The following is an 18,630-nucleotide window of genomic DNA, read 5'->3' as shown; positions in this document are numbered from 1 at the left end:
GAATGACCAAAAGAAGCGCATGCTCAAAGACTTAGCGCGCACCGGTGGCGGAGCTTAATTTTTAAAAATGACATCCTGCTCATGGAAAAAAAACCAAGTCATGTTAATTAATTGGCAGAGATGCAATGCAAGCAAAAACAACAACAACAACAACAAATTACCAGATAAAAAACGAACAGCAATCAAATACATCACTCAAAATCCTCGACCTTTTTTGATTATTTTTATTTTGCGGCGGCGGCGGTCGCTGGTGTTACACACAAGCGTACACTTTTGCATGAGCAAACCGTCACGCTACTGCCGTCACATCCGCAATCTACTTGAATGAAATCCTCTGCGTGACACGTCTGGGCTTAACGTTAAACGTTTACGCTAAAAGTGAGACGACTAATTTAGGCCGACAAGGAGAGGGTAAATCTGCTTAAATATCTGTATTAATGAAGCCACTCAACCAGTACTAACGTTATAACTTTCAATAAAAACTAAAAGTGTATCCGTCACTAAGATAGTGATCGCTATGTCAAGTCTTATTCGTAGCACGATGGATACGCCTTGCGTTTTTACAGTCTGATCTTTATCTAAGTCACAGCCAAAGACAATGCACACACATCAATTGGACTTTTCCAGTATTTACTGGAATACTGAGTATTGATTTACAACCACTACTAGGAACTGAGTACTGTATTCCAATAAAACAGATGAGATGTTTGTAGACAGCCCGGGTGTTCACCAGTTTACATAAATAAAAAAAAAGCCTGTAAGTGCGGTGGGGAAAGTCACATTATAAGGACAGCATGAATACTCATCTCAAATCCTTTAATTTTGAATGATGAAATCTTCATAAAGTGAGAGAGATAACCATAATAGTCTACTTTGAGCAAGGAGTTGGCAGTAGTAGGAAGGAAGAACGCCCTTTAAAAGGAAGAGCTCTTTTGCAGAACCAGGCTCAGGAAGGCAATCTTAGAGGCAAACACAACTGGACTTCATGAGGTTTTTGCAGATATTTTGGTTCTTTAGTTCTACAACAACACCTAGTGGGGTCAGTTGCTTTGGAGTTGTTACTGAGAGTCGTTAACCCACTATTTATTTATTTACCGTGTGATAACAGACATAGGACATGCCAGTCGACAGGTGAAACCTCTGTGAGATGTTACAGAGTATAGCATGGTGGAAAAGGATGGAGAGAATCGCCCCCTAAGCTTTTGGGTTGGCATTTCTTTAGATTTTGTTTTGTATTAATTGCATGCTTTGGTGTTTTTTGTGTTTGATGTGAGGTGTGGGCCACACCCATGTTGGAGTGGAGATTCTACTCTAGTCCAGCTGCCAGCTATTTGGAGTTGAATACAGGGAGCAGCTGATTGGGGATGATTGGAGTCCTTCTCTATAAAGGGGAGAGGAAACAGAAAGTAGGGGTTGTTGTTGTTTTTTTTAGTAGGACACTGGTGAAGCAGGGAAGCCTCGAAGATCCAGGATGAAGTGTGCACATTTTAATGGAAAAGATTTTTAACCTGGCCTGGTTTTGCTTTTAAAATAAACTGAGGATGTTGGAGGGAGGACTCATTCTTATTGGGATGTGAGTGGATGTGCTAGAAGGCAGGAAAACAAACACTGGACTGGAGACTCTCTGTGCCCCTGACAAGGAAACTGGACCAGTTTTGGGGAAGTTCCAGCTCCCAGGATGTGATGTGGAGACCCAGCCTCGAACGAAGTCAGGCCTGAAAAGGTGGGTGGCAAGCCTTTTTGAGGAAGCTGCAGGATTGATACGTTTTGGCTGCTTGTTCTTCCAAGTGACCACTTTTCCCCTGTTTGTAACCAGGCTAACAACCCTGACCGCGGTGGCTTTGGGCCTTGGATTCCTGGCCAGAGTTGTGTCTTCAGCCAGTAGTTTTACCTGGAGAAAGAACAAATAAATCTTGTGTAACCCATTACAGTGTGCGTGTGGTGGTTCGTTACTGGTCAATATTAGAGCTACTACTTTCTTGTACGGAGGCCATTTTGGGCCTTACGTAACAGAGACATTGCCCAATCTCACCATTAAATTAGTTATTGACGTCACCTGAGGTAAGGTAAGAATGGGGATTGAAACGCCTAGGGAGGAGTCAGTCATTGTAAGTAGCTAATACCTGGTTTTCTAAGCCATCACCTCATTTTGAGAAAATTCATTCACAGAAACAATATTTGTTCATAGAAACCATCCTGTCTTCCTGGTCCAAAAGGTTAACATTGGGGTCCTCAAAAGAGTGCCCTTTGTCCTTAAGGCACAGATGTACACCTGAGTCTTGTCGTGTTGAGGTGGCTCTCCTATGTTGAGACATCTTTGCTGATATAATGAAGGCCCAGTTAAGGTTAACTGCATGTTTTAAGTGTTTTCTTTGCATTTATGTGTTCCTTTTCTTTCCCTTCTTCTTTAGAGGGAAAATGTTTTTGTCAGTGGTGTAGGGTCCTCAACACCCCAAGGTCCCACCACCCACTGGTGCTCCAGTGGGTGGGGGAGTCAAAGAATAGGTACTTTGTGCGTTTGTGGTTTTCTGATGAACTTCAGCATGGGAGGTTTCATCCTCCTCAATGCACCTGCAATCTATTCCCAACCCTGGGGTGTTTAAACCCCAAATCACACCCTGCCTCAGGTGACGTCAATAGCACACATAATGGTGAGGTTGAGCAATGTCTTACAATGGTTTCAACTGTCCTCTTTGTGATGGGTGCGACTGAACGGCAGGGGCACCTCCGGAATTTTTTTTTTTTTTTTTTTTTTTTTTTTTTTTTAGGGGTGGCCATATTAAAACATAAATGTGCCAAAAATAATTTCCACTATTATATTATGCTGTTGTGAAATATAGGTTACTTGGAAAAGGACACATATATTCAGTTACCTCTTCTAAATGCTAAGATGAAAAAAGAGCATTAGTAATGTCCTTAATTTATATATCCGCAAGGCCAGTAATGTTGTGGGGATGGAACTGGTGTCGGAGAGGCAGATGTTGTCTAAGATAAAGACAATGTTGGATAATACCTCCCGCCCACTCCATGACATGCTGGCTAGCCATAGAGCATGTTTAGTGGGAGACTGAGATTACCAAAAAGCACCACTGAATGACGCAGGAAATCATTCCTGCCTGTGGCCATCTCCCTGTACAACTCCTCCATCTAACACACTGTAAACACTGCAATAGTTACACCCTTTTTACACACGCTCTTTTCTACTCTGTAATATTCTTGTTGATTTTCTTGATATTTATTTATAATCACCTCTGTCAATCCTTGATATTTATTATTGAGTGATTTGTATATATCGTGCTATTTCTTAAATCTAACATATTGTATTGTTAAATAATCTAGTCTGTTTCTGTTACTGTACTGGAGCAACTGTAACCCTCAGTTATTTCTTTAGGGATTAATAAAGTATGCTGATTCAGATTCATGTTTATGAATTCTTTATAATCACCCATGCCAGGGTGTGGGGGACTGGCCACCACCCAAAATTTGGGGGTAGTTGGGACTTCCAGTCAATCAGTCAATTAAAACAGATTATTAAAGATTTCAAAATCTTATTTGGTTTTCATATTTGCCTATATTCAGCGATATCAACTTTAATAGCAGGAAATTAACTAGGCATATAATTCTTTTCTGTCTTTTTTGCCATACTAATGTTTATGCCTGATCTCAGTTGCTTAGTAACACACAATCTGTCTACAGTGGCACCTGGCATCTCAGCCCTGCCCTCCACTCCAGCAGTTTGCATATAAACAAGGACTTGAATTTTATCTTGATTCATTTGGCCACCTAAGCAGTGTTGACTTACCCTGTAAACAATTCCCCATTTTCCACCTGTGCAGGTACACCAGGGAAAACCACTCAGTGCAATCACAGTGTCAATTCCTGCTGATTGCTGGGCAACTCCAACTGACCAAAATTGGAAAATGTGGTCTAGCCCAGAGAAACTTTAACAGCAGCAGGAGTAGCAGCAGAGGAGTTTGTTGTTCATGTTTCTTTACTAAAAAGACAAGGATATCATTCTGTGTTGCACAGTTGTTGTTGCTCATTTACATCGCTATTTTTAGTCACTTTTCAAGTCCAGTGAGTCAACTCAACCTTTGGTGCTCACTCAGCCAATCAGTCAATAGATGTGACTAAATAAAAGCACTGACCTACAAACACAAGCCTAAAGGTAAACATATACGAGAATTGAGTGGGTGGGCGTTCTGGTCATCATTAAATCATTACACCTTTAATGTTTCTTGTCCTTTGTCATTTGGTGGGTTTTCAAGTAGTTATACCACAAAAGCAACGTCTCACAGTAACAATGGGCAGCACAATCTAGATTGTTGCTGAGGCCTGGGAGGAGCTCTAGTTACTGCTCAGGCTGAAATCTGATCACGAGTTACTAGGACAACATAGAAACAAAGAGATTTTCCTTTTCGCTCTCACGTAGAACACGTTTGCCTATTAAAATCAATGGGTCAAGTGAGTGTTAGTGCATGCCATTTTCATACTACCCCGTGTATCTTATACCTCAGTATATATCTGATTTAAATCAACCATGATTAGTTTAAACCATGACAATAAAGTGATGGATTTACAGTGCTGTGGAAAATCTCCAGCCACACCCATTTCTATTTATTTACCTCCAAGCAGCTAGACTTGGAATTTTGAAAAGTGCTCTTGAGCAATAGTTTTCAATACTCTCTGAAGGTTTTTTAACATTTTCTTTTAGACACTGGCTACTTTCTCACTAATTTTCATTTCTTTAATGAATGAAAGATAATGCAGTTTCATGGGTATAAAATTGTATTTTGGCATCAACAAGAATATTTCCAAAGAGCTATTGGTAATAATAATAATAAAAACAAAACTTGGTGTATGTCAACGTGATGTGCAGGGTGTCCTTAAAAAATTTATAAAACTGTCAGGCCTAAAACCTATAGCAGATGAACAGCATTTGTCTTTAAGCAATATGAAGAAATCCAGCAATAAGAGATGCCTCTCGCCCTCCATCTACTGTTCACTGAAGCCTCATCAGAAATCTTCTCACTGGAAGCGTGGATGTCAGGAAGCCATTCTTAATGAAGGGAAACAAGGAGAAAAGGCTACACAATAACTGGGCTGAAAATCTGAAGCAACTTATAGAGGGATGAATAACAGTAAGTGTCTACAGCCATCTGTAAAGCCTGGTGGAGGCTCTGTCATGTTTGGGACTGCATTAGCCATTGGTGTCTAATGCGATTGGTCAAAAACCATGGAATTATGAACACAAAAAAGTACAATCAGATTTTGAATAACCATACATACCATCTGGAAATATTTGAAATGGAAATGGCTTCAATTTCAATGTGACAATGATCCCAAAAACAGATAACGCAGTAAAAGCATACCTAGATAGAAAAATGCACAATGGACCACTATCAGTCATGGACTGGCCTCCACAAAGCCTGGGCTTCAATATTACTGAGTGTGTGTTCATCTTAACAGAGAACAGAACAAGAGACAGCCAATATCCAAAGAAGAGCTTTGAATATCATTCAAGATGCCTAGAGAACTATTCCTGAAGACTGCTTAAAGAAATGACAAGAAATGTCGCCTAAGAGAGTTCAGGCTGTGTTGAAGAATAAAGGTGGTCATACCAAATATTGACTTTCAAGCTTGTGCAAATGTCCACGTCTGTTTGCACTTTTCAATAAATTGCTGAACTCTGAAGAAATGGGGGATGGCTCAAGACTTGCACGGTATTGTATATACTGCTACAAAAATACTTTTACCTAATACATATTTCAACCAACAATTTAGTGCATGTGGTTTAGAATTTTTTTTATTTAAAGCAAAAATAAATAATTTCATTTACTATTGCAAACATAATCTTTCTTTCACACAGCTAATTGCCATTGTTCAAACTCTCTAGCAGAGCTCAGTCGAAGTAGTCTTCTATGTCAATGTCAGGGTTAAGCAATTCTTCTCCATATGGCGTCAGATCCATCTGGTTGAGTATCAGGTTTTCAAATGTTTCTTCCAGGTCTGTTTCTCCAATAAGCACTGCTCCCACCATCCTCCCTCCACTGAGAACAACCTGGAACAAACATTTAATTGCAATGAGATGGACAAAATATTGATATTAGCTAAAGACTGTATACAAAAGACAAAGACACCCTGGCAGCTCCCATTGATTTCTGGGTTCCAGATTAGCCTTTGGTGATTTTAATTTTGAAGACTGAAGAAGTTACAATGCTGTGAAAAAGTATTTCTGCATGTGCATGCACGCTTCAGTACAGGCAACTTTAAAGCCCTCCCTTCAGCACTGTGCTAAGGTCGTCAGTCTGATACAAGCCTGGATTTTGACAAGGCCACTCCAAAACCTCTATTTTGTTTTTCTCTCTAAGCCAGGGGTGTCCAACTTCAGGCCTCAAGGGCTGGTGCCCTGCAAGTTTTAGATATCACCCTGGGTCAACACACCTGAATCAAATGATTAGTTAGTTACCAGGCCTCTGGAGACCTTAATGTTAAGGAGGTAATTTAGCCATTTAAATCAGCGGTGTTGGATTAAGGACACATCTAAAACCTGCAGGACACCGGCCCTTGAGGCCTGGAGTTGGACACCCCTGCTCTAAGCTATTCAGAGGTGGACATGCTGGTGTTTTGGATAATTGACCTGCAGCATAACCAAAGTGTGCTTGAGCTTCAGGATTTTGTGAGAAGAAAAAAAATTCATGTTTCCATCAATTACAGCGAGTCGTCCTAAAGCAGCAAAGCAGTCCTCGACCATCACACTACCACCACCATGTTTGACTGGAGGTATCATTGTCTCTTTATCAAATGCTGTATTAGCTGTACGCCAGATGGAACGGGACTCAAGCCTTCCAAAAAGTTAAACTTTTGTCTCTCCATTCCACAGAATATTTTCCCAAAAGTCTTGGGAATCATCAAGATGTTTTTTGAAAAATGTGAGATGAGCCGTTTTCGACAGCAGTTTTCACCTTGGAACTCCATTTGTAGATAGTGTATACAAAATGCAGCTTTTAAATGATGACTATGAAGCTATCCAAAGCTACCTGGCCCTGTGTGAAAAATGCTTTTGTCCCGCCCTTGTTAAGCCATGACATAGTTTTCAAAAGCTGAGTTAACTTTCACAAGCTACACCCAGGTTTGTTTACTGTCAGACCTGTTGAAACAAGATGTTGTTTGCCATGATGTAGGCTGAAGTTCTCAAAAACAACACATCATGTCACAATCTAAAACACTCAAGAACAGATGAGAGAAAGTCTTTAACATCTGTCAGTTTGGGAAGGGCAATAATGCAAGGTTTTATTTTCTAAGGGTTTAGGACTCCACTCCAGTGAGATAATGGCAGGGATAGCCATTAATACATTCAATTCAATTCAAATTCTTTATTGTCCCAAAAGGGAAATTAGTTTAGCAGCAGGATAAAAGTAAACAAAACATAATATAAAATGACAATAATAGTAATAGAAAATCCCAGGACGGTTATATGCCATGTAGGAGACAGGATGCAGTAGGGACAAAAGAAGCCTTGAGTCTTTTGGTCTTCCTCAGAGGTACTCTAAAACGAGTGGCATCAGCATGAGATTCAAAACACAGTTTATGGTCAAGTACCACACCTAGATATTTATAACTCTCAACGATCCCAATATCAGCAGTTCTAATGATAGTAGGGGATGAGCTATAAGAGGACTTCCTAAAATCAATAATCATGTCTTTAGTTTTTGACACATTTAGTGAAAGGAAGGACTCATCACACCAATCCACAAAATCATCTACAATCTGCCCATGGCCTGACTCGTCCCCCACCAGAAGACTGACGATCACTGTGTCATCAGCAAACTTCAGGATGTGTCTGTTCGTGCTCGGGTTATATTTGTCTGATACAATTTGTGTGATGATCTGAAACATGTAAGTTTGATAAATATGTCAAAATAAATAAGTAAAAATTCAGAAAGGGGGCAAATACATTTTCACAGCACTGTAAGTACCAGTCCTTTTACCATTTACTGTCATCACATTGTTTATCCCTGCAGTTTCACCTTGACATACTCCTGGCCTTTAGTGCAGCGTACCAGCAGCTCATGGTCTGGCCCAAGCCCTTGACTATTAAACTTTCCCAGTAGGACCACCTGTGGAATAATCAGAAGGAGACATGTTTTTTAAAAAGCACTGTGAATCAACCTTGAGGCTAAAACCATGCGGCCCTGTGAAATCACCTTGAAAAGAATGAAAACCTTTCCACTTTGCATAGTTGATGTTTAACCTATTAGTTATCATTTAAATAACTTTGCTGCACTTTAGTAAAACATCTCTTACCTTGTAGTTGAAGAATTTAGTAATATGTGAGAAGAGTTCAAAGCAGAAGTCCAGCTCCACTGGTTCTGACAGGATGTGTGCTGCCATGCAACGGCCTGCATACCAACCCATCTGACGAGCTTGCGTCCATAAACGCATCTGTACACACAACACATACACAGTGTTACATTCAAATATGCATGACAGTGCAAATATGACAGCTGCTCTCCACACTTTTCTAACACTGCGCAAAGTGTCTTTACGTAACATGGTGTATGAAACGTTACAGCCTACTTTTCTTTTTAGCAAAAAATCTTTATGTGAATGTATGCGATCATGTTTTACAGGATGACTACAGCCATAAAAAAGCAGAATTAAACATTTTCTAAGATTAAACTAACAAAATAAAATACACCGTGAGGAGAAAAAAGGAGAAAAAAATTTCCAAAGTAAAGTAATGAGTTTAAAAATACTGACAAATGCTTCTTAATTTAAAAAATAAAATCCAGATATAATTATTTTCTTAAATAATCTCTCCTAATCTCATTTGTTTAAAGTTTGAAACACCTTCACCATGCAGTGCCGTTAGCTTTGTAAGCCTGTTCAAGCGTGCGCTTTCTCAAACCATTTGTCATTAAACTTGTCGTTAAGTCAGCGAACTGAATTACTGCTGGCACGCTGGGTCTAAACTGACACCTTTCAGTGTCGATTAAAACTCACATCTATCACAGTTTCACAGCTTGTTTCACAGAAAGAAATGGAAAAGTTTTGTTGTATTGTACAAACTACTGAGAATTCAAATGCACGGGGATATTGTATCATATCTATCTAATAGACTCCAATTAGAAGACATAGCATACATTTACACTGCTATGCAGATGACACCCAGCTCTATCTGTCCATGAAGCCAGATAACACACACCAATTAGTTAAACTGCAGGAATGTCTTAAAGACATAAAGACCTGGATGGCCGCTAACTTTCTGTTTCTAAATTCAGATCAAACTGAGGTTATTGTACTCGGCCCTGAAAATCTTAGAAATATGGTATCTAACCAGATTCTTACTCTGGATGGCATTACCTTGGCCTCTAGTAACACTGTGAGGAACCTTGGAGTCATTTTTCACCAAGACATGTCCTTCAACGCACATATTAAACAAATATGTAAGACTGTGTTCTTCCATTTGCGCAACATCTCTAAAATTTGAAATATCCTGTCTCAGAGTGACGCTGAAAAACTAGTTCATGCATTTATTACTTCCAGGCTGGACGACTGTAATTCATTATTATCAGGATGTCCAAAAAACTCCCTGAAAGCCTTCAGTTAATCCAAAATGCTGCAGCAAGAGTCCTGACAGGGACTAGAAAGAGAGAGCAGATTTCTCCTGTTTTCGCTTCCCTTCATTGGCTCCTGTTAAATCCAGAATTCAAAATCCTGCTCCTCACATACAAGGCCTTAAATAATCAGGCCCCATCTTATCTTAATGACCTTGTAGTACCATATCACCCTATTAGAGCAGTTCGCTCTCGCTCTGCAGGCCTACTTGTTGTTCCTAGAGTATTTAAAAGTAGAATGGGAGGCAGAGCCTTCAGTTTTCAGGCCCCTCTTCTGTGGAACCAGCTTCCAGTTTGGATTCAGGAGACAGACACTATCTCTAGTTTTAAGATTAGGCTTCAAACTTTCCTTTTTGCTAAAGCATATAGTTAGGGCTGGACCAGGTGACCCTGAATCCTCCCTTAGTTATGCTGCAATAGACGTAGGCTGCCGGGGATTCCCATGATGCATTGAGTTTTTCCTTTCCAGTCACCTTTCTCACTCACTATGTGTTAATAGACCTCTCTGCATTGAATCATATCTGTTATTAACCTCTGTCTCTCTTCCACAGCATGTCTTTATCCTGTCTTCCTTCTCTCTCCCCAACCGGTCGCAGCAGATGGCCCCGCCCCTCCCTGAGCCTGGTTCTGCTGGAGGTTTCTTCCTGTTAAAAGGGAGTTTTTCCTTCCCACTGTCGCCAAAGTGCTTGCTCATAGGGGGTCATAATTGTTGGGTTTTTCTCTGTATCTATGAAGCGCCTTGAGGCGACTTTTCTTGTGATTTGGCGCTATATAAATAAAATTGAATTGAATTGAATTGAATATAAAGAAGCCTTGCAAACAGTCATATCTGGGACAAACTAATCTTGTTTCACTAAAATCTGTCCAATTGTCTAGAAGGAGTAGTGAGTGTTGTGAAAACTGTGCCTGTAAAATGACTCATAAGATCTCAATCTTGACCTTGAGCACAATTAAGATGATTAGCTGCTCATTGTGTCCAGAAGTAGCAATTCCTATGACTTGCGGATGGACAGATGGATGCTTTGCCCTGGCATAAGCTAATATATCTAATTATCTAACTTTTAATTGTTTTCCACATATAGAAGCTGCTTAAAACAGAAACAGTTGCTTGGCATTATAATTTTGTTTTAAGTCAAAAATCAGGAAACACATGGTACGCTACTTTTTCTAATTTTTACACTGGATTACTTAAACGACATGAGCAGTACGTAATGTTTAAAGGACAAAAATGCTGCACTGTAGATTAACTGACTGTTTTTTTACCTGCTGCCACAGAGGGCTCTGCTCCCAGCACGCAGTGCACACGTCACCTGCAGCGTACACATCTGCCTCGGATGTCATCATGTGACCATCTACTTGTAGGCCGCCATCGTCTGCAACCACAAACTTTCACACAGAGAAATGATCAGCACCAGTAATAAAAAAACAAAACAAAGGAAGATGTAGTACATATAAGTAAATCAGAGTGGTTGCTGTAGACTTTACACTAACTTTGATGCAGTGGCACTTTGCTGGAAATCCAGCAGCTTTACACAGGCTGAAAAACCAGAGTAATGAAAAAGCTCACCTATGCTTTACTGACATCTAGAGGCATTAAAACCACATTTCCACTTACAAAAACAGATAAGCCGTACAAGTAGGTCTCATGCAATTTGCCTTGCAAAACACTGAACATTACATCGAAGTGAGCAGACACGAGAAGAGGTAGAGTGTGTACTATTAGTGAGGCTGAAAACACTTGGGAATCAAGAGGGAAAAGGCACTTTATGTGGGAACATGAGTATTTAATGTAGCATAGCAGATACAGTCATGAAACTGTGTGCAGCTCAACAACTTTTGGTAAAATCTAACACGGTACTGGCCAGACGCATGACCGTACGATGAATGACAAATGGCACGAACGCATTTAATAATAATGCAAAACAACAACGTTCCCAAAGCCTGGAAGCTCTGGCAGAGTCACTAGGAATTTCCACTTTGCATATGGATGAGTTTTCTTACCGTGTTGCCTTGGAGAAAGGGCTCAGTGTTTGGAACGACACCTGTGGCGCTGACAACAAAATCGCAGCCAAATGTCTGGGCATTAGTCAGCCGGACGTAAACTGGCCAGTCTCCTACTCAGACAAAGGGCAGAGTGTAAAAAAACAAACAAAAAAGTGAGCAAGAAAGGAGCAGGGTTAGAGAAAAACACAGAGCAGTAAATTTAATCCTCACCACACTCAGTTCTTAGTGTTTGCTCTGGGGATTTATGAAGCTCCTCACAGGTGAAGATCTTTTCCACCTCACACTGGTACTCCACTGAAACTCTGTGGGACACCTGAGCAAATGCCAGCAGTGTGAGGGGATTCATCAGAACAGGAGGACAGTATGACAGGATAAACTGTGTGCTACACTCAGGCTTTTATAAACTACTAAATGTGTCTCCTACCATTAAACAGTGCAGTGAGCCATACAACACATTATTTGATATGTAATCCCTGCCAGTAAAGTAAGTGTGGATTTGTGACTGATGGTCAGACAAATTATTGTTGTGTTGCTAACCCAGGGACTCACTGAGTCTAGTAATCCAAAAAGTCTGTATTTTGAAGATTTTTTAAAATTTTTTACATAAGCTACAACCATTAATTTCAGCCTTATGAGGCTAGTATTATTGCAACCAGGTTGAAATGGTTAGTAAAACAATGTTAAAAAGAAGCAAAAAGCAACTTTAGAACCTAATACTGTTAAACTTTTAGATTGTCCGCTTGTTCAGCATTTCGTGTAGTTGTGAACGAGGTTAGCAGTAATTCTGTGCTGCCTCACCACCACAGCCTACGTTATTTTTGTGTGCCGAAGTGGAAATAACCACTTCCCCATTTCTCTCACTGCATTTTTGCCATGTCTGAAACAAACAACCTTACATCATCTGTTAGAGATTTTACTGTACAGTCACAGTAAAAAGAAACCCTCTTTTAGGTTTAAGGTTCGACATATCAAGACAGATTAAAAATCATCTGAGCAGATCTTAGAATTAGTTAAATACGCGATCACATGAAACACAAAACTAGTGTGTGGAACACCACTGCTTACTGCTTCCGTATGATTTAAGAGGGTAAGCAGCAGTCAGGTGCTGCTGATCAAATGCAGATGATTAACTCATCATCAGCAAGTGTGAGCACCTTTCTAAAAGCAGGGGTTTTGGCAGTTTGTAGGTCTGGGCTTTTAGGTCTGTATTTATGCAATTTTGTGACCTGATATGTAAAATCTTAAAATTCAAATTCAAATTTTATTTGTCACGTACACAGTCATACACAGTACGATATGTAGTGAAATGCTTGGACAACTGCTCGTGACCTAAAGAAAACAAAAAAGGAAAAGGCTATGAATAAGATAGGAAATAAATATGAAAAATTTAAAAGGGTAAATTTAACTAACTTTTAGATCTGACAGACGGTGTACTTTCTTTTGACTGTGACTGTATAATGAGGAGACATGGCACTGAAACAAACCTGAATAGAAATTTATGGGAAGAGTTCTGTAACATCTCATAGTGGTTATCACTGGGCCTGTGTGTGTAGAATTTGCATGTTGTCTATGTGCCATTTGACTGTTGAGGAGTCAAAAGATTTACATGATTGGTTAACTGATGATTTTAAACAGGCCACGACAGTCAGATAAAGCTTTTAGAATAAAGTACATTATGAATGCACAGTTAAAACTGAGTGGTCAGCATGACTGGAAAAGAAGTATAACCTGGGTGAAAAAGCTTTTTAAACCTTATTTGCAATGTTAGCAAAATGTTTTAATCCTTGTTTAATCACATTTGACTTTCTACACTTGCAGTTCAATGACATTAACTTAACTACTAAAATAAAAAATGTTTTTCCATTATAGCTGTTGAGTAGCAAGATAAGGTTCAAGAGGGATTTTGATACTATGAATCTGATAATGAACCAACAGAAGGTACCCGCAGCTATGCTATTAAGTTAATGGGCGTTAGGGTGTGAACCCATTTAGCTGCACTGCAAAATATAACAATAGGTATCTTAGAAAGGCGGAACAACACAGAGGAAGTGACATGCATTTAGATAAAGATCACAAAACTAATTTCCCAAATTAACTGTACTGTTTTTAAGTTAAAAACACATTCTAAAAATTCAACTACCACAGAAACAGAACATGTAAGACATTTTAGGACCTTGTTCAAACAGAACATTAGCCTTTTTTTTTTACTCCCCACAGACTTCAACCACGCATACAGGATCTCACCTGCTCTGCTCCTCGAAGAGCTATTCCTTCATGCCAGTCAGGACCCAGGGCACTTCCAGAATCCGTAGGACCGTGACCGTACGCTTGTGAGCTTCTATCTGAGAGAAGACAAACATTTGCTTTATATACTTTTTTCTGTACTAAAGGAGAGAAGAGCAGAAGTGTAGAACAGGAAGGAAAAGAAAGAACCTGCTGTGAAGATGTGTGAGCCTCCGGGAGCTGCTTCCTCTGTAGTGAAGCGAGGCCTCTTACAGGGGGCAGCTGCCTGGGGTTTGTCGGCCTCAAGCGATGGGATGAGGAATTGTGCTGCTCCTGCGTCAAAGAATGTGTTTCCTATGGCCTTGTCCTTTACCGCCCAGATCACCTCACAGCCTTCCACCTCATACCTAAAGATCACAAAGTTCACAAGTACTCAGTAAAGCATGAATAACTGTGGGCTCAAATGGCATTCTGGCTACAGCAGACTTACACTAATTCCAAGGCAATTCCTCCATTCCCAACAATAACAATCCTCTTAGCTTTGGATAACCTCTTCTGAAACTCCTTTAAAAGAACAAAGAAAACTAGTGACTCATCTATGTTTAAAGGTTATTAATAAAACACAATCATTTACAGACAGACTATGTGCAACTAATGCAGATGTAGAAAATACACAAACACCCTTTTTTTGTTCAGTGAAACCAATAAGATCTTACAGAAGCTGTAATAGCTGAAATTCAAACACTGTTTAGTTGTACAGGAGCTCAAAGGGTTAGTAGACTGGTAATTAGTCGCTAATGCCACATCCAGTTAAGTAATATCACCTTAATGAAGACCAGAGAAGAGGGACTAAAATACAAGGACAAGCAGTCAAGCTGTTTTCTTTGGACAAACTGTTTGGTGTTACTATGAAAGTCTTATGAGGTTAGTTTCCTCAGGAATTTCAGACCCACATGCTACTAGCTACACAAACATCCAGAAGATTTGGCTTGTACCTGAGCACTATCTGTGTCCCGTATCCCCAGCACGTAAGGGTTGTCCTGGGTTAGCAGCTTGGGTCTGGCACCGCTGCAGATACACAGCTTCTTGTAACCAAAAACCCGGCCATCTGCAGTTTCCACACACTGACGAAGAGAGGAGCATTACATGGGAAATGGCAATCAATTGTGAGCTTTAACTGTTTTATCTCACAACCTCAGTTTCTTGAAAAAAGGTGTGATTTAAACATAAAGGTCATCTTTTAATCCTCCTAGCCTTGTAAGCATTTAACACATTTGCCTAACACACAAAAGATCTTAATTTACGATCCAGGAGGAGACGCAAATCCCTGAGAAGGGGTTGCAATGTAAGAAAAAATCTCATCAAACCAAATCTCATCCTTAATCCTTCGCCCCATGTTCTTTTTGTGTTGTGTTATGCAGGCCATAACACAGTTTTCTTTTCCAGCTGAAGATCTGCTACACTCACCTTTATTAAAGCTCTCAGCACCTCTCAAGTCAAATTAATTATTGATAATCCTAAAAGCTGACGTCTAAAATGAAGGCACAACCAGTACAGACTGACCTGCACGACAACCTTCACTTCACTTTGAGCTTTGATTTGGCTCATTATCTTTGATTACGAGACATGTCACTAAACTCGTAACGAAGTGCTTCAAGGAAAGCAGCAAACTTTCATATCAGGCAAACTATAACAACATTGCGTAACATTTATATTTCAATTACCACATTTAAAAAATTGCTTGCATATTTGCAAGTTATGATATAAAACGCAGTCTCTTGACTGTTATGTTGATCATTTATTTTCATGAGACAGAGGACGCACCATCTCCTCTGTTTTCCTAAAGAATGATGCAGCGTAATGGATAAGCTAAAGGAGGCACCGTTCATTATAGTGAAATTCACTATTGTACTGCAACAATAATCTCATTCTTGTTCCACGGAACCTGCCCACCATATGTCCACAAGGTGGCAATAGTACACAGTTAATAGTAAAGTGCTTGTTGCATGAAATCAGTTTGCACTCTGCTATAATTACAGTAAGTAAACAACATGTGCGGCCTTTGCTGTCACATATGCATCCTACATGCGGCCAAACCTTACATGTGACTTTGTGTGGAGTGATTTAACAGCAGAATGGATGATAGTAAGGTTGGGGAATTTTTCTTCCAGAACACTAGATGGTTGCTCCTCCACGTCAAACTCTTCCAGTGTCCTGGACACCTTTGAAAGGAGGACAGTGGAAAATTACAGCATTAAAAGCCATTCAGAGAAGTGATAAGATAGCCTGTTGATAGTCAAACCCGAACAGTAAAATACAGTGTGTCCATGATGATCATATTATGTTTTTAAAGGCAGCTTGTATGTGAATCATAATGAATCATCATAATGAAATACTGATTATTTCTTTTTTTTAATACAGTTGATGACTTAAAATACATGAGCGCATGCATTTGTAACGTGGGAGTTTGTGAGAACAAATCCATAACTCTGTCAGAGATGAAGCTCCCACTGAGCTACCGCCACCATCATCGTCATCAATGTCCCTCTGACCTGCTTGTAGTTGGTCACTGCCTTGATGTGGGGACCTGCAGTTATCAGAGCCACGTCAGCGGACGGAATCTGGGACGACAGCTGTCAATGTAGATTAACATGTACGTTAAGTAGCTACATGGCACACGCATTGTACTAGCAAAGCTTTTACATGCCATTCATCTCATTTCACCTGCTCCACACATGTCACGCCAGCGATGCCACCCCCCACGACCACGAACTGAAACGTTTTCTCTTTTTTATTTTCCATTCTTCTGAAATGATCAGCTAACAGAACCTAGCTAAAACCAGACCCTTAGTATTCTGAAGACGCCTAAATTTGTTTTAACAGTCAAAAGATTTCTCGGACACTTTCCGCCATAACGAGGAGACGTCTGCACACATTAGAAACGTGGAAGCCCAACTGGCTGTCGGGCTGAAATATCAAAAATACTTTAAAGTTATTCTCGAAGAAGCGAGGTTGATTTAGCACACATGAGACTGATGCTGCGTTTAGAAAGCCTCGGAAATTAGAAATTTTAAAATTAAAAAGACATCATTTACGACCTCCGCACGCTTAACATTTTACAAATATGAAACTGAATCCACTTGGAGTTAAGTGAGCAACTGTCTTAAAAGCCATTAGTGAAAAAGTTCAGTGAAATATTATGAAATGAATGAACTTTGATTCTAATTTAACAGATTTAAAGGACTGTTAGAAAGCTAAAATCGATATAGATAGAGAAAGTATGGTTAACTTTTAAGGTGCTATTTTGTTTGGATTTTACGTAAGGTGGAAGTCACAGTTAAGTAATCTTACCATATTTTGACATTTCTCTGGGTTGGAGAAGAGGAATTCCGATTTTTCGGGTGTTTACGAATGCAACACGGCCACAGTATTGTAACTTCCGTGTTTATGCGTAGCGACGGCAAGCGACAGGAAAACCTATGAAACGCGTACATCTAGAATTTAGATATTTTTTTTCTTTGCTTTATTTCATCGACGTGTGCTTGTGACATCTAATTCCTAAAGAGCCATGAATATTTTCCAGGAACGAAAATTTATGTTTGTGCCTAAACAAAGGTATGGTTGACTAAGAAGCAGGACAGATTAAACATTTAATCATTTAAATTTTAGTCTTCTAATAACAGTGGGTTAGATTTAGAAATACCGTAGCCTTGTAGTCATTGTTTCTGCTTACTACCTAATGTTTTGTGTGCTATATACGAATTAGCTATGGATCACAAAATGTCTTGTACATACAGTAATGTGCAAACTTCTTAATTTTGTTACTATGTTACCCTACTTCCTTGTAATTTTTTTAGTGGTCTTGAGTAATAGTTCATCAGAAGTTTTTCTTTGGAAATTTTTTTTTTTCACTCATAGCTGACCGTCTTCAGAAGATGTGTTTGTTTGTTAAGCACCACACCACAATGAATCATTCAAATGTAAAATAAAAAGTCACCTAACTCGAGGAATGAACCAGTGTTGTGTCTACACATAACAACAAAGAACTAGTTCGTATTAGCAGCACTGTTGCTATCAGCTAGTCTCAAAAACGTATTCCTTTTTTTTTTTTTTTTTTTTAGCTTTTAGACAGAAACGTGCATATCTCAGCATGGTGTCCTGAGATATGCTCTTAAAGGGAGGGGACAGCTGGGCAAACGGAAGAAAAGAAAAGAAGTAGTGACAGGCCCAAAAAACTAGAGCAGATGTACTGTATTTTCATTTATGTTTGGACATGTTTCAATAAATGTTTCTAATTTTCTGTGCAACATGTAAAGAAATATGGGGTGCCTCAAAATTTTTGCTCAGTACTATTGGATACATTTTACTTCCCCGTTTAATTGTTAGTGTTTGCGTCCATATTTTTTTACCTCTCTGTTTAATCTTTTTGTGTAAATAGAAACACAGTCAAAGAAGCAATAACAAAATTAAAATCAACAACAATAAAGGGTATTGTTTCAGATTTCAGAACCAAGGACAGCACTGTTTGTTTTGTTCAGAAGAGATCTGTCCATAGTACTGAAACAGGGTGGAGGTCATTGTTTGGAGACAGACTGAGTTTTGTACCCTGTTTTTTGTGATTGCAAATAAATAATATTTAATATAATGAAGATCTCTTATGCAACATGTATGTGTCCACGTAAGTCCCCATTTGAAGATACAAATTCTTGAAACATTCTTTAAGAAACTCAGAGAAAAGGCTCAAACAGCTCGAAACAACCAGCTTGTATTAATATTTTGGATT

General features: G+C 39.4%; 1 protein-coding gene and 1 long non-coding RNA gene across 2 annotated transcripts; one reads left to right on the top strand and one right to left on the bottom strand.

Moving 5' to 3' along the window:
• Window positions 1-315: 315 nt before the first annotated feature.
• Window positions 316-1,928, top strand: LOC309692496. The gene is made up of 2 exons (XR_014272324.1): window positions 316-1,723; window positions 1,817-1,928. It is a non-coding gene; the product is annotated as an uncharacterized lncRNA (long non-coding RNA).
• A 3,860-nt stretch (window positions 1,929-5,788) lies between these two features.
• Window positions 5,789-16,909, bottom strand: pyroxd1 (pyridine nucleotide-disulphide oxidoreductase domain 1). The gene is made up of 13 exons (XM_082510641.1): window positions 16,572-16,909; window positions 16,400-16,480; window positions 15,950-16,069; window positions 14,843-14,971; window positions 14,338-14,411; window positions 14,058-14,254; window positions 13,869-13,966; window positions 11,835-11,937; window positions 11,622-11,734; window positions 10,884-11,006; window positions 8,308-8,445; window positions 8,031-8,120; window positions 5,789-6,061 (listed from the first exon to the last, which is right to left on the bottom strand). Exons 1-13 carry the CDS (start codon window positions 16,647-16,649, stop codon window positions 5,903-5,905), a joined length of 1,503 nt encoding a protein of 500 aa, XP_082366767.1. The 5' UTR covers window positions 16,650-16,909; the 3' UTR covers window positions 5,789-5,902.
• Between the last annotated feature and the right edge of the window lie 1,721 nt (window positions 16,910-18,630).

The sequence above is a fragment of the Aulonocara stuartgranti genome (genome assembly GCF_965226115.1).
Source record: "Aulonocara stuartgranti genome assembly, chromosome: 17".
Taxonomy (NCBI): Eukaryota; Metazoa; Chordata; class Actinopteri; order Cichliformes; family Cichlidae; genus Aulonocara; species Aulonocara stuartgranti.
The sequence above is the reverse complement of the archived record's forward strand: the minus strand, read 5'-3'. Positions and strand labels throughout refer to the sequence as shown.

Excerpts from the sequence above, each read along its gene's own strand:
- pyroxd1 (XM_082510641.1), bottom strand. The coding sequence starts at position 16,649 with ATGGAAAATAAAAAAGAGAAAACGTTTCAGTTCGTGGTCGTGGGGGGT. Across the intron at positions 14,255-14,337 it reads GGAATTGCCTTGGAATTAGT|GTATGAGGTGGAAGGCTGTG; the intron begins GTAAGTCTGCTG and ends TGTGATCTTTAG. Across the intron at positions 11,735-11,834 it reads AACACTAAGAACTGAGTGTG|GAGACTGGCCAGTTTACGTC; the intron begins GTGAGGATTAAA and ends TTGTCTGAGTAG.